This window comes from Ailuropoda melanoleuca, chromosome 11 (assembly GCF_002007445.2).
Source record: "Ailuropoda melanoleuca isolate Jingjing chromosome 11, ASM200744v2, whole genome shotgun sequence".
NCBI lineage: Eukaryota > Metazoa > Chordata > Mammalia > Carnivora > Ursidae > Ailuropoda > Ailuropoda melanoleuca.
The window spans coordinates 7227650-7242204 of record NC_048228.1 but is presented as its reverse complement, the minus strand read 5'-3'; the positions used below and the strand labels follow the sequence as shown (position 1 = coordinate 7242204).

Below are 14555 nucleotides of genomic sequence, written 5' to 3'. Positions count from 1 at the left end.
CATTATAATAATGCAGCCAGCCCAACAGACAGAACATCCTGTCCCTTTGGTGGCCAAAATGCATGTAAAATACAACCCCACTGGGTGACCAAAAAGCCACTCCTGTGAGATGAAATACCCACACCAGCAGAGGATACACCTGTCACAACTATAACGAAAAGGATTTCAACCACCACCAGGAGCCTCCCAAGCCCTGCAGTCTGCAAGGGGTCCCACTGCAGCCCGCTGGCCTTGGAACTTCCGCCTAAGCCTCTGCCTCTGGCTTGCTTCTGACTCATCCTCGAGCCCTCTTCCCTGCCCTCTCCCAAGCTGCAGACCAAGTGGAAACAATAGGGCTTCTTTCTGAAGAAGAAGAAGAAAAAAAGATTTAAATACCGGATTAGCAATCAAGGATAGGATGGAAAGGTTATAATTTTGTCATTGCTAATAGCATTCTTAGCCAAAGACAATTAACTATTAAAGTGTGATTTTGTTGAAATTTCTATAAAGGTACTGCTTTTTAATAACGATGTTCAGTATCAGAACTAGAGAAGGAAGCTGAGGAGAACTAAAGATGACTGTGCCATCCCAGGCCTTGCATCAATCATCACCAAGCCCATTTCTGCCCCAGGACCTTTGCATCTGTTGTTCCTTCTGTCAGAAAAGAATGCCCAACAGATAACCACTTGGTTTGCTCCCCAGCTTCATTCAGGCTTCTTTTGAAATGTCATTTTCTTAATGAGGACTACTGTCGACTCTCTAACTGAAAATAGCAATGCCTTCCTCCCCTGGCAACATAATTCTCTAGTTTCTCCACAATAATTCTCACCACTTGACAGATTTTATGGTTTTTAAAAACTGTTTGTCTTCTCTCACTAGACTAGACCTAGAACAGAACAGAACAGGACACATGAGAGCATTTAAATAAACAGGCAGTAAATGAAGGCAGCATGAATTCACAGCGTTCAGTAGATCACTGATAACAACCGATACAAAATAAAATGTAAAACAGATCATAAAACATGTCGAATGAATCTGGAGGGTTTAGAATAACAAATGTAATGGGATATGGAAGGATGTTCCTTATTTTCAGAAGTAATAATCCTAAGTTTTTTTTTTAAGGCAGAACTTTTTTTTTTTTTTAAAGATTTTATTTATTTATTTGACAGAGATAGAGACAGCCAGTGAGAGAGGGAACACAAGCAGGGGAGTGGGACAGGAAGAAGCAGCCTCATAGCGGAGGAGCCTGATGTGGGGCTCGATCCCAGAACGCTGGGATCACGCCCTGAGCCGAAGGCAGACGCTCAACCGTTGTGCCACCCAGGCGCCCCTAAGGCAGAACTTTCAATCAGATAAATACTTGGGTGAAAATTCCCCCATAGTTGACCACTACGGCAGACAGAGAGAAGACCTGTGGCTGAGCGGTGTCAGGTGCAGCCCACGAGTGCGGAGAACTCCAGGAGGACGTCTCCTCCTGCCCGACGAGGGGCCCTCTGACACCCCCACGAGGCCCGCCCATCTTGGCTTGCAGCCCTGGCTCCTAACACAGTGCCTAGCACACAGAAGGCATTAAACAAGTGTTTAAATGTATAAATGGAAGCAGGACGAAGACCATTTTCAAACATAAGAAGAATTTAGGTTAAATTATTATTAAGTATATTAAAGACTAGCAGTCAGACAGAGGAAATGGCTTCTGCGTTTCTAATCCAAACCCTGGAACTAGCCCAGAGGCCAAACATATCATTTGGCTTCTTACTCATTCCAAACAGGCCCCGTCGTTCATTTCTGCTCCCAGAGTAGAGGTTCTTTACAACAGATGGAAACAGAATTCAGGGGGTCGAAATTATAGTAGCTGCTTGATTAGCTGCTAGATCTTTTATTTAGAGCATTTACCACAGAAACACAAATTACTATGTCACAATCTTTAAAAATATTGTGATAACTATATTTCTATATAATTGGTTTCCTTGGTAATCCTACATTTTATTATCTGCATTTAAAAACATACCTTGAGATGCCGATCACAGGCTTCATCAGTTTGCCAAAAGAACTCAAGAAAAGACAACAGTGTTTCAAGAACTCCGGCTGGAGAGGGTAGAAAAGGTATCCAGGGAACTTGCTCCACTAGACCTAAGAAATCTGTCAAGATAAAACCAGCTGATAAAGGATTCACTGGGGAAACTCTTGTGCAAGAATGGCCACATCTTCAGAGAGGTCACAACAGCCAGGAAGGGCAGGGCTTTAGTAGGATATATTCAAGATGTCTGAGGGGGTGGACATCAAAGGAAACAGAAGGAAGAGAAGCATAATTTCAAAACAAGACTGTAAAATAAAAATCGTCCAAGGGGGTTAAGAATTTCCGAAGGCTGGGCAATCACGACCCGATCTAAAGACGGGGGAAGGAACTAAGAAAACCAGTTCGTCCTCCCAGGAATTTAATAAGCATAGATTCTTAAAAGGAAATGAAAGAACACCTTCTCCCATACTGGATGGTAAGCTCTTCCAAGAAAGAAACAGCCTCCCTCGTCTTCGCATTCCCATGACCTAGCACTGGGTCTGGCCTGTGGTAGGCCCTAAATAAACAGGCTGAACTGAAACGTAAAAGCAACATAATCAATGATGACTGTAAAAAAGAGGCAATCAGCTGTAGGAAAAATATTTCCCATACTTTTAAAGTTTTCAGACAGGCAAAAGCAACGTCATATTCAATGAAGCAAAAAAAAAAAAAATTAAGAAATATCTGAGGGAGATAAATGCAAAATTCAGAACAGCAATGGCCTGCTGGTGTGGAAGAGAGGTGTAGTGAGCCTGAGATTCCACCAGGGGTTCACAGGCGGTACTGCCTCACGGATGTTATCTATCGTGTATGTCCAGAATATTCTATAATAACTTTTTGGTAAAATTCTAGAAAAAAATAGGCTTAGGGATTTTAAAAATTCTTCTTCAGAGTGCCAGGAAAAGCAAAGAGACAGCTACAGCTAGTCATGGTGACAGAGTATTGTTCTCTAGAACTCAAGGGGCGCCAGTCTGGCTCAGTCAACGGAGTGTGCAACTCTTGATCTCAGGTTTTTAAATTCGAGCCCCACATTGGGTGTAGAGATTACTTAAAAATAAAATCAGTCAATCAATAGAACTGCAGTCTTATTTTGCATCTAACATTCCCAACAAAAAATATTTTTTCATTCATTCAGTTATTTAACTAGTGACACCAACAGAGTACCTACCATGTGCCAGCATGGTTCTGGGGATGGTTCTGGGGATAAGCGAATGAACAGCACTGACGAGGTCCCTGTTCTAACCTTATGTTCTGTGGGGGGGTGGTGATTGAAAAAAAAAAAAAGTCCATAAATGATATTTCCACTGGAAGCAGGGTCTTTGCGGACGTCATGAAGTTAAGATGAGGTCATGCTGCTTAGAGTGGTCCCTAATCCAATAATTGGTGTCCTTATAAGAACAGGGAAACTTGAACACAGATACACACAGAGGGATGGCCATGAAAAGACAGAGGACATTGGAGTGGTGTGGCCACAAGCCGAGAAACGCCAAGGATGACCAGCAACCAAGAGAAGCTGGAAGAGGCAAGGGGTCTTCACTGGAGCCTTCTGAGGAAGCACAGCCCCACCGACACCTTGACTTTCAACTTCTACCCTCCAGAATTGTGAGAGAATACCCTATCATTCCAAGCCATCAGGTCTGCAACACTTTGCTATGGCAGCCCTAGGAAAGGGGGCATTGCAAGAAGCTGGGACCATTGATGGGAGAAGCAACTAGCAGGACTCACTGCAGTCTCCCAACCCTTGCTCTAGTGACCTGTAGCAGAAAGCATCTCAACTAAGGAGGCTGCCAAGTGACCGCCACGTCACTCCTGGATGAAGAACTCCTCCCCACGGTGCCCGTCGACCCAGGATTTGTGTCTGTCAGAAAGCACTTCTTGATTCTGGAACAGAAGTCTCTCCTTCATATCCAGCGGACAATAAATCTACCTACAGGCCTTCCATCTACCATCAAGGACCACAAAAAACAAGCACTCACCTTCAGCTTCCTCATGACAACTCTTCGCATTTTTTTAATGGAAAGCTATCACATCCTCTTGAGATTTTCTTTTAAGTCATACATGCCTATGTTGTTTTGGCCATTTTCTCTTGTGAGTCACTTATTAATTCACTAGATGAACAGAGTTAACGCGCCCGGCACTGTTAAAGGCACTGGGATACAGCAGTTGGTAAAATGGATCCAAGTCCCTGCCCTGTGGCTCACACTTTAGTAGGGGAAGCTGAGAAAATGGGATCTACAAGTCATGTATGTGCTACGTCAGCTGGTGACAGAGCTCAAAGAAGAAGTATCCATGTCAGAGAGAGGGAGCACCTTCACACGGTGTGGCCAAAGAAGGGGACCCTTGCAGAAACATCTGAAGAGCTGAATGAAAAAGCCATGTGGATTTTTAGGGCCCCAGCATTCCAGGCAGAGACAGCAAATAGGAAGATCCCCAACAGGGGTCATGGCTGGAATGTCCCAGAAAGAGCAAGGAAGCCAGTATGGCTGGAGGAGAGGCAGCAAGGAGAAGGAGCGCAGTGGGAAAGGAGGTCAGAGCCAAAACAGGGCCAGGTCACGCACAGCCCCAGGTCAAGGTGAGGACTGTGACTTTCATGCTTGATGAGGCGGGGAGCCAATGGAGGGAGCCAACAGGAGGCTGACGTGGCCCACCTTACAAGGTGCTTATTTTCTGTTTTGTTTAAACTTGTTTATTTAAAAAATTTGTGAAAAGTTGTTTATCCGACCTGCCAGGCACACAGCTAATAATATCTACCTAACTGTGATTATGAATGATGGTGATTTGGTGATTATGTGAGAAACCTAATCAGGATGTCACAGCGTAGAGGTGCGTGGGCCAGAACTAACCATCGAGAGCTGCCCAAGGCTTCCAGGAGTTTGTGATGGCAACGTCACGAGCTTGCTGTGAACAATTACCCTGCTGTTACGCGAGATCGTACTTGTGCTTCAGTGCGGCCCAGTCCGGCGCTACCCTAAGAGACTCAAGTGAAGTGAGGGTAGGCACGGAGACAGCAGTTAGGAGGCCACTCCGATAATCCAGGCAAGACATGTTGGTGCCTTGGACCTCGCTTCTGGCCCACTATTTGTTTTTGTAAATAAAGTTTTACTGAAGCACAGCCACACTCATCATGCATTGTCTGTGGCCGCTTTTGTGCTACAGGGGCTGAAACAAATAGCTGTGACGGAGATTACACAGCCTGCAAAGCCAAAAATATTTACTATCTGGTCCTTAACAGAAAGTTTACTGACCCCTGATCTAGACTAGGAGGAAAAAAGAAGAGGTGATGTTTTAGGCTTAAGCAACTAGAAAGAAATCAGCTGCCATTTGTTGAGATGGGATTCTAGGAGAAGACGAGATGTGAGGAAATACCAGGAGCTCAATCTTGGACGTGTAAACTGTGAGATGCTTCTCAGACGACATAGGAGTCTGAGGTTCAAGGAACAGTTCTGGGCTGGGGAAATCAACCTAGGGGCCAGCAGCTTAGAGATAATAATTAAACCTGGAAAACCAGACAAAATCAGTAAGAGAATCAACACAGATGGAGAGGACAACAGGTTAAATATTGAGCCCTAGACCCCTGACATTTACAGGTCAGAAAAATGAAAAAGAACCATACAGAGCAGCAGGAAGAAACAGAGACAGGATGAAAGTCACGACAGTGCAGAGCTCTGGAAGCCAAAAGTGCTTCAAGAAGAGGGCCAAAGCCCCATCAACTGAGGCTGAGACGGTGACTCAGAGCAGACCGCAGGAGGCCTCACTCAGCTGGATTCGAATCAGCAGTGGGTGCAAGGACAGACGAAGGAGAGAGAGGATAGGCAAGTCACTCCGGAAGTTTTGTTGTGATGGAGAGCCAGTGGGGTGGAAGCTGGCAGGGGAAATGAGATCAAGAGAGTTCCTTTTTATGTATTCCCATGATGGGAGAAGGAACAGCATGTATAATGACTGTTAAAAAAAAATAAGTTTTCCACTTGAGATAGAAAACCTGACGAAGCAGGAAAGATGGGAAGTGCTGGGGCAATGGCTCTGAATAGGACAGAGGAGGTGGGATCTGTGGACAGAATTCAGTAAGGGGTGGAGGTTCAAGAATAACAAGAACCGGCCACACGTACAGGCAGGTAGGAGGATGCGATGATGGGGAGCTTACGGAGATCCCCTTTCGCTGGTGTCTGTTTTCTCCATGCAATAGGAAGGCAGGCCACCAGGCCAGACCTGCACAGAGAACGAGGTGCTGCTGACTGAAGGAGGAGGTCCGAGGCAGACCTGTGGAGTGGGGGAGTGAACGGGAAAAGAGTGTGTGACCACAAATCTGAAACGAGACAGATAGCATGGTTCTGAGTTCTTCTCTAGTCTTGTTCCACTGCAGGAGACGGAAAGGAGCCAGGAAATGGGATCTGAAACCAGGAGCACTGACTGGGGTGCCTGGCTGGCTCAGTCAGTAGAGCATGGAACTCTTGATCTCAGGGTTGTGAGTTCAAGCCCCACATTGGGTGTAGAGTTTACTTGAAAATAAAATCTTTAGGGCCGCCTGGGTGGCTCAGTCAGTTAAGTGTCCAACTCTTGATTTTGGCTCAGTCATGATCTCAGGGTCATGAGATGGAGACCTTCATCGGGCTCCACACTCAGTGAGGAATCCACTTGGGATTCTCTCTCTCCCTGCCTCTGCTCTCCCTCTGCCTATGTGCACACGTGCTCTCTCCCCCTCTAAAATAAATAAATAAATCTTATAAATAAATAAATAAATAAATAAATAAGCTCTTTATGAAACAAACCAACCAGGACCACGGTTTAACCAAGAAAATAAGACAAAGTGAGAGGGAGACAAGAGAAAGGAGTGACAATGAATGACTATGGAATTTAAATGGGACAAGGAGGGAAGTGGGGACCCCAGGGGAATGAGAAGTAAAGAAAGTGGCACAGAGGGGGTGAGCCAAAAGGCTGAGGTGGTGGTCAGAAAGTCACTGAGATGGAAAGGTCTAGAGCATGCCCACAGCCATGAGTGGCTGATGTTGGATGGAAGACAAGGTCACTAAGGGAAAGCAGCTCAAAAAAGTGAAAGGGCAGAATCCTGGAAGGTCATCCACATGGCTACTGAAATCACCATGAATCACGACACGGGCTGTGCTGGGGAGACAGTGGACCAAACGAGGCAGGGGCAGCAGGCTCAGGGGACAGCTGCAACAAGGGCAGGAGTGGGGACTACAGTCTGACGACACAAGGTTCAAATCGATGTGTTCTTAGGGAGGAGGAAGAGTGCTCTAGAAGAAATGAGAAAGCACCAGAGGAAGAGTGTGAATTCAGCGGGAGCCCCAGAGGAAGGGCTGTCCACAGAGAAGGATTCTGCCAGGGACTGACCGTGAGCATTTCAGAACTGGGGGTGGGGGGAGAGAGGTGTATAGAACAAGCCCTACAGAGATTAGAGACTGAGAGGTAAGGGTTAGGGTTAGGGAGACTCAGTGGGTGACGTAAGCAGGACAGGGCACATGCTGTGATGATTCCTGGTGGTCCCAAAGAGGCAAGGTGCCATGACCAGGTGCTACGACCAGAAGCATGCGGAGCTCCGGTCTCCTGCCTGCCCACCGCTGATGCGAAGAGATCTTAGACCCTCCTCATCCCACTAGCTCTCCCCCAACAACCTCCAGCATTCCAGGTGGGACCTGGTCACAGTGGGACAAACAGCATTGTTGGTAGCATTGTCTCTAAGGAAAGGGTAAAAACCCGACTGGAGTCCCAAGCCCTTCCCCTACCAGAAGACCATCATGGCTTCTCAAACGTGCACAGAGGAGACATTTCAGACAAAGGCACTGTTTATTACTAACTGATGATGTGGCCTAAGCATCTCTCACTTTTATAATCAACAGAAGGGTGTATAAGCAGTTATATTTACATGGGGAAGAGTCTACAACAATGCCTAACAAGAGCTATGGTAAAACTCTGCAAATACTCTTAACTGAGGAGTTACCTAGTTCAGAAAGACAGATTACGTGGAAGGCAACTAAGGGAGTGCATTACATGACTGTAGAACTAACAATCGTATTAAATTTTTCAATGACATGATGATGAATGCAGGTCTGAATGCACCTGCTTTTTCAAATTAGAATCCTAATTATAATACTTATTATAATGGTAATAATTCTTATGTTCAACAGAAAAGTTCACTTGATAAAAGACAGATATTTTCAAATATACAGTATGTGTCAACATCACTGTTTCCCAACAAAGACAGTCGTGCATATCAACTGTGAGCCCATTAATTATAAAGAAAGAAATTTTCACATTAGTTAAATAACTGTCAATGAGATAGCTATAAAACATCCCACCAGGCAAACTTTTATACCCCGAAAGTTCAGAGAAGGAGTTACAAGACAATGTAAAATGAAGATAAGGAAATCCATAATTAGAGGCTTGTTATTTTGACCATTATTTCAATCTTGCATTTTCAGATGATTTTATCATAAAAAAAAAAGCACCAACCAAACTCATAAAATCAGCTGAGCCAAATGAAGTCTTAATCGCTTTGCCATCAGAGATTAAGACCTGACCCTGTTCGAAACAAAGGATGAAAGTTATGGAAAAGGAATACAATTAGTTTTAACAGATCGCCATCAAAATGAATAGAGATGAACAAAACACAATATAATGATCTTAATCTTTTAAACTACTGCTTGCAGGATTTTTTTTGTTTTGTTTTTTTGCTTGCAGAATTTTAGAAAGTTGCTGTCCAATTCATTTTACCCTGTCGTGAAAATGTCACAACCGTAAGCTTCCTGGAAAGCTACGACCGAAACGATAAGCGTCTGAAGGGAAGGCTTACCTGATGCACCTATCGGGGAGGTAGCTGGGGTCATGTTGTGGACATTGAGACCAAGGCTCTGGGAGGGGCCTGGGGCTGATGCTGCTATAGGAGGCCCCAGAGGGTTCTCCCTCTGGGGCGAGGTGAGCGGGGTGGTCGGCTGGGAGCTCTGTCCACCAGCGAGTCGTGCAAGGCGCCTCCGTCGGATCTACAAGAGGGGAGAAAAGACATTCTGTAACTCAACCGCAGAAACACAATTCTGCCCAAGAACAACGCTAACGATGTCAGTAAGTATCGAAAACCACGCTGGAGCTTAACAACTAAATATGCCTTGAGAAAAAAGGACTCATTCAAGACATAGCATAGCAGTACTTTCACAAACTACCACCTCACTTTTTAAAAACTGCATCTTATTGCCTTACAATCCTGTTTATCACACTTCCTTAATAGATAGCGTGAACATGCCATGACATGCCACACTTTTAAACGCCCCGAAGCTTGTCATTTTAATGAAACTACGGAACTTGGTTATTTTAAATAGGTGAGTTGATTTGTTTTGTTTTTGTTTTTTTAAGAGAGGGAGGGGGTGGGGGAAAGGGCAGAGGGAGAGGGAGAGAGAGAATTCCAACAGGCTCCACACCAACGCAGAGCCCAGCACAGGGCTCGATCTCACAACCCTTGAGATCATGACCTGAGCAGAAATCAAGAGTCAGGTACTCAACCGACTGAGCCACCCAGGTGCCCCTAAATAGGTGAGATTTTAAATAAATACCCAATTTAATTTACTAAAGCAAAAGTTTCAAAAGTAACAAACGTTACACTAAGACACAAATTTTGCCATCACTTTCAGGAGCAAAGCAATTCAATTTTTCTTACTTAATTTTCTTACTTAATATATTATCTGCCACTTCTCCCTTATAATAACACCCCAGAGTTATCCAGTGATTACAAATATCTAACAGAAAATCCCAGTGGATCACAGAAATGTCTCCTTCACATTGGATAATCATTAAATTATAAACAGGCAGTAAACTCTCACCGACCGCCTGCTGTCCCAGGCAGTGAGGACATGAACTACTGTGATAAGGCTTCTGGCTCGACACAGGCAGCAAAGAAGCAAACCAACGAGGCTGCTTCACTCATTCTGTTACAAATAAGGACGATGAAAAAGCTAACCTGTGACAAACGCTAACTGGGATGGACCTCATCTGAACTAAGAATCTGTCATTCCAACACTGCAGAAAATCCGCTTTTATCATTCAAGACACCAAGGACATCCTGATTCTTGACCCCAAAGCTGAGAAGCCCACTCCTATGCCCCTGCTGCAAATACATCTATCAACGCACTTACACAAAATCCTGAAGTTGTCTGGTTGGTCATCGATCTACTTCACTAGAATTCAATCCCTTGAAGGAAAGATCAGGTCTTAATTATTAAAAATAAACAGTGAGTGGCGCCCAGCTGGCTCAGTTGATTGGGCACGTGACTCCTGATCTCGGGAGTTTTAAGTTCAAGCCCCAAATTGTGGGGCAGAGATTACAAATTAAAAAAATAAAAAATAAAAATAAATTAAAATTAAATTAATACCGACGCAGCACTTTGTCTTCTAGCAATGGTCTCAGCACCTTGTAAATCCATACTCATTTAGTCCTTATAATGAGCCTTTGTGGGTACTTATGCCCATTTTATATATGAGCAAACTGAGGCACAGAGGTTACATCCTTGCCTGATCAGTAAGTGGCAGAGCTAGAATGTGAGCCCAGGCAATCTGGGCTAATCCAGAGCCTATGCCCTCACCACTAATCCAATTGTCTGGGGATCTCTGGGGATCTCCAAGGCCCCTGCAGAGGGTATGCTGAGGCCAAAGCTTCTTTTACAGTATCACTAAGACATCTGCCTCTTTCGCTCTCATTCTCAAGTGTCCATATGGAGCTTTCCAGAGACTATGTGACATGTCATGTTGCAACAACTTAAATACGGAATTTAATATGAGAATTCAGCTGTATTCTAGTAAATCAGACATTTAAACGACTTGTAGGAAAAAGAAAAAGACTCACAGAAGTGAAGATAATGTCACTTTTCTCACCAAATGTGTTTGTTTTGGAAAATGTAGTTTTTTTTTCATTAAAGATACATTATTTATATTAACATACAATGCTTTTATTATTTTTTTTAGGTTTCTTTTTATTTCTACTACGGTAAATTATCAATGAATAGGACCCACGTAAACAAAAGCTCTTTGAGATCGTCACCATTTCCTAAGAGTGTAAAGGAGTCCTGAGACCAAACCTCTGAGAACCAGGCCGCTCTCTCTTACTCACCCTTCTCTCCCTACTGTCAAGGCCCGCACCTGTTCCGTAACAGGTGCTCAGCGTTCCCTGTCCTGTGCCGAACACAGAATGGTGAAGGTCACCACAAGTCATCCAAGGGAGAACTGGGACTCAGATGAAAAACCTCACTGAAAGAAATTACTGAAGTGTTTCTCTCATGAACACTTACCTGGGGTGGAGGGTAGGGAACGTGGACCAGAAATTCCTGATCCAATTACTCAAGCCAGAGACCCAGGATTTGTGTTCACTGCTTCCTCACTTCCCCTCACCTCCTCAAACATCCAGTTTACCACCAAGCTCTGCTCCTTCGACCTGGGTCCACCCTCTCCCCAAAGCTCCTCGGCCATGACCCTATCCAGGCCAGCACCCTCTCTCACCAGGCCCTCTGCCAAAGGTCCCAATGAATCTATCTGTGTCCACTCTAGCCTGGTAAAAGCAAAGGCTCCACGTTCCTTTCTTCTAACACTTACAAAGTTTTAGATTTCTGAAATGCAAATCAAACCACGATGAGATAACACCTCCTACCTCTTAAGATGGCTGCCATCGAAAATAACAAGTGTTCGTGAGGATGTGGAGAAACTGGAGCCCTTGTGAACCAGTGGTGGGAATGTCAAATGGTACAGCCACCATTGTAAACAGGTGGGTGGTTCTTCAAAAAATTAAAAAGAATTACCACAGGATCCAGTAATTCCACTCCTAGGAAATACCCAAGAAAACTGAAAGCAGGGATGCAAACAGCTAGCTGTTCACCCATGTTCACAACAGCATTATTAGAGCAACCCAAGTGACCATCAGCGGATAAATGCATAAACAAAATGTGGCACACACGCACAATGGAACAGTATTCAGCCTTAAAAAGGAAGGATGTTCTGACACATGCTGCAACACGGATGAACCTGGAGGACATGAGGCTAAGTGAAATCAGCCAGTCACAGAAAGACACTGCATGACTCCACTTACGTAAGGTCTCCAGAGTAGTCAACTTCATAGAGACAGAAAGTAGGAGAGCGGTTGCCAAGGGCTGGGGCGATTTTCAAAATCTAAGTATAGAATAAAATCCTAAGTGATAAGAAAGCATGTTATCCTACTTTCCCCTACAATCTATTCTCCATGCAGCAATCACAGCAATTCTTTAAAAACACAAACCACCCTCCCCTGCTCAAACCATTCAATGGCTTCCAACTGCACTTAGAATAAAAACCAAGTCCTCACTGTGTCCTATGGAGCCACCGGCTGTCTCTCCAAGCCCATGGAACACCACATTAGGCAGCAGCCACACTGGCCCTCTGACACTTCCTAGAGCACCCTAAGCTCTAGCTTACCTTCAGCCACTTGCAATTCCTTACGCCTAGAAGCAATTTTTCTAATTCTCGGCATGGCTGATTCTTTCTCTTCCTTCCATTCTCAGCTAAAATGTCACCTCCTCCTAGAGGACTTCCCTGATCACTTTACCCAGCACGATCCTTCCCTCCACACTCATTGATATTGTAGCCCTCCAATCACGTTTCAAGCACTCTGCATGGTCTGTAATTACGTTATCTATTTCTTTTGATTTTTTAAAAGACTTATTTATTCATTTCAGAGAGAGAGAGTGTGTACGCGCATGTACCCACGAGCGGGGGGGGGGGCAGGGGGAGAGGGACAAGAAGACTCCACGCCGAGGACAGAGCCCCACGTGTGGCTCGATCCCACGGCCCCGAGATCATGACCTGAGCTGAAACTAAGAGTTGGACGCTTAACCAACTGAGCCACCCAGGCGCCCCTATAATTACATTATCTATTTCTTACTGGCTTGCTTACTGTTTCCCTAGTAGAACGCAAGCTCCATGAGAAAACCGCATCTCTGTTGTTTTCACTGGTATCTCCAGCACTGAGTGTAGTGCCAGGCACGTAACAGCTCCGTACATACTGAACAATGGGAAAAAGTAATACATGGAATCAAGACAGGTGAAGACTGAAGCCACACAGAAGAATGTTTAACTGAATAGTCAAAGCCTAGATAGAGTTTCAGACTTCTGATATTAACTCCTCTTCCGATATCCACTCATTCAACAAATTTGCATCAAGTACGGGAAAGTAAACTGAATAGTTCCTGCTCTCGTGGTACACAGATTCCAGCGGAGTCCAAAAGAACAGCCAAATGGACAAAAAGAATGCCAGGTGGTCATAAGCACCATGAGAGAGAAACAAAGTAGGGGAGGGAGGGAGAGCAGGGCAAGCTGGAGAGAGGGTGCTGCGATTTTTATATAAGGTGGATGGAAAGGCCTCTCTGGAAAAGGGGACGTCTGCAAATACAAAGGAAGAGAGGAAGGAAACCAGGTGGGTCTCTGGGAAGTATGGCGGGAGTGTGCTTGGCTCATGTTCAAGGTCAGCAAGCCTTGTGTGGCTAGAGCAAAATGAGCAAGAGAGAAACAGCAGATGATGAGATCAGATGCACGAAGGGGCCTTGTAGGCTGTGGTGAAAACACTGGGAAGCCGCCAGGGGGGGTTGACCAGAAAAGTGACATAACTCAACTTATATTTTTAAATTATTACTTTGGCTGCTATGGAGAAAGGGAATAGGCAGAGAGGCTATGTAGGAGGATGCTGACGACCTGCGCTCGGGTAGGTGGCCGTGAAGATCGTGGTGAGTGGTCACCTGGGATGTACTCTGAAGGTACAGCACAAGCTCACAGGATTTGCTGATGGACTGGATGTAAGAAGGACAGAATCAAGCAGGTAAAAAGGCTGACGCCAGCACCTTGGGCCTGAGCAACTTAGCGAATCAGTTTCCTGAGATAAAGAAGATGGAGGGATGGAGAAGATAAAAGTTGTTTTAGACACATGATTATTAAACATGCAGTTGGAGTTGTCTTCATGTGAATTCCATGATTTTTAAATTGAGCATAAGATAGTAATTTGGGGGCACCTGGGTGGCTCAGTCAGTGAAGCGTGTGCCTTCAGTTCAAGTCATGATCCCAGGGTCCTGGGATTGAGCCTCTGTTCAGAGGGGAATCTGCTTCTCCCTCTGCCTCTGCCCCTCCCCTGCTTGCACTCTCTCTCTCTCAAATAAAGAAATACAGTCTTTTAAAAATAAATAAATAAAATAGTAATTAAATAAATAGCAATTAAAATGAAAACATATGATCTGACACGCAGGACAGAGGGCAGGTTAGGATGACCCTTGGAGAGCTGTTAGCTTCCAGACAGCACGGAGAGCTGTGAGCTGGGATGAGGTCACCTAGGCAGTGTGCGCAGACAGTGATTTAGGGGTCTGAGGATGAAGCCCTACAACACCAACAACGGAGTGGGGGAGGGGAGGTGACACCAATAAAGAAGACCGAGAACGGTGTTGGGAGGCCTCTGGGTTCGCTGGGAGAACGGACGCTGGCTTCCTAGAAACCAGTGAGAGACTTTTGATGG

At 45.0% G+C, this 14555-nt stretch overlaps 1 protein-coding gene across 2 annotated transcripts in view; it reads right to left on the bottom strand.

Annotated features, from left to right (window-relative positions):
• Positions 1-14555, bottom strand: part of UBE4B (ubiquitination factor E4B) — a 118316-nt gene that overhangs the window by 72179 nt on the left and 31582 nt on the right. For both annotated transcript variants that reach the window (XM_019799093.2, XM_011224247.3), the window contains exon 2: positions 8844-9030. In XM_019799093.2, coding sequence (XP_019654652.1) covers positions 8844-9030 — 187 coding nt within the window. The remainder of the gene's footprint in view (positions 1-8843; positions 9031-14555) is intronic.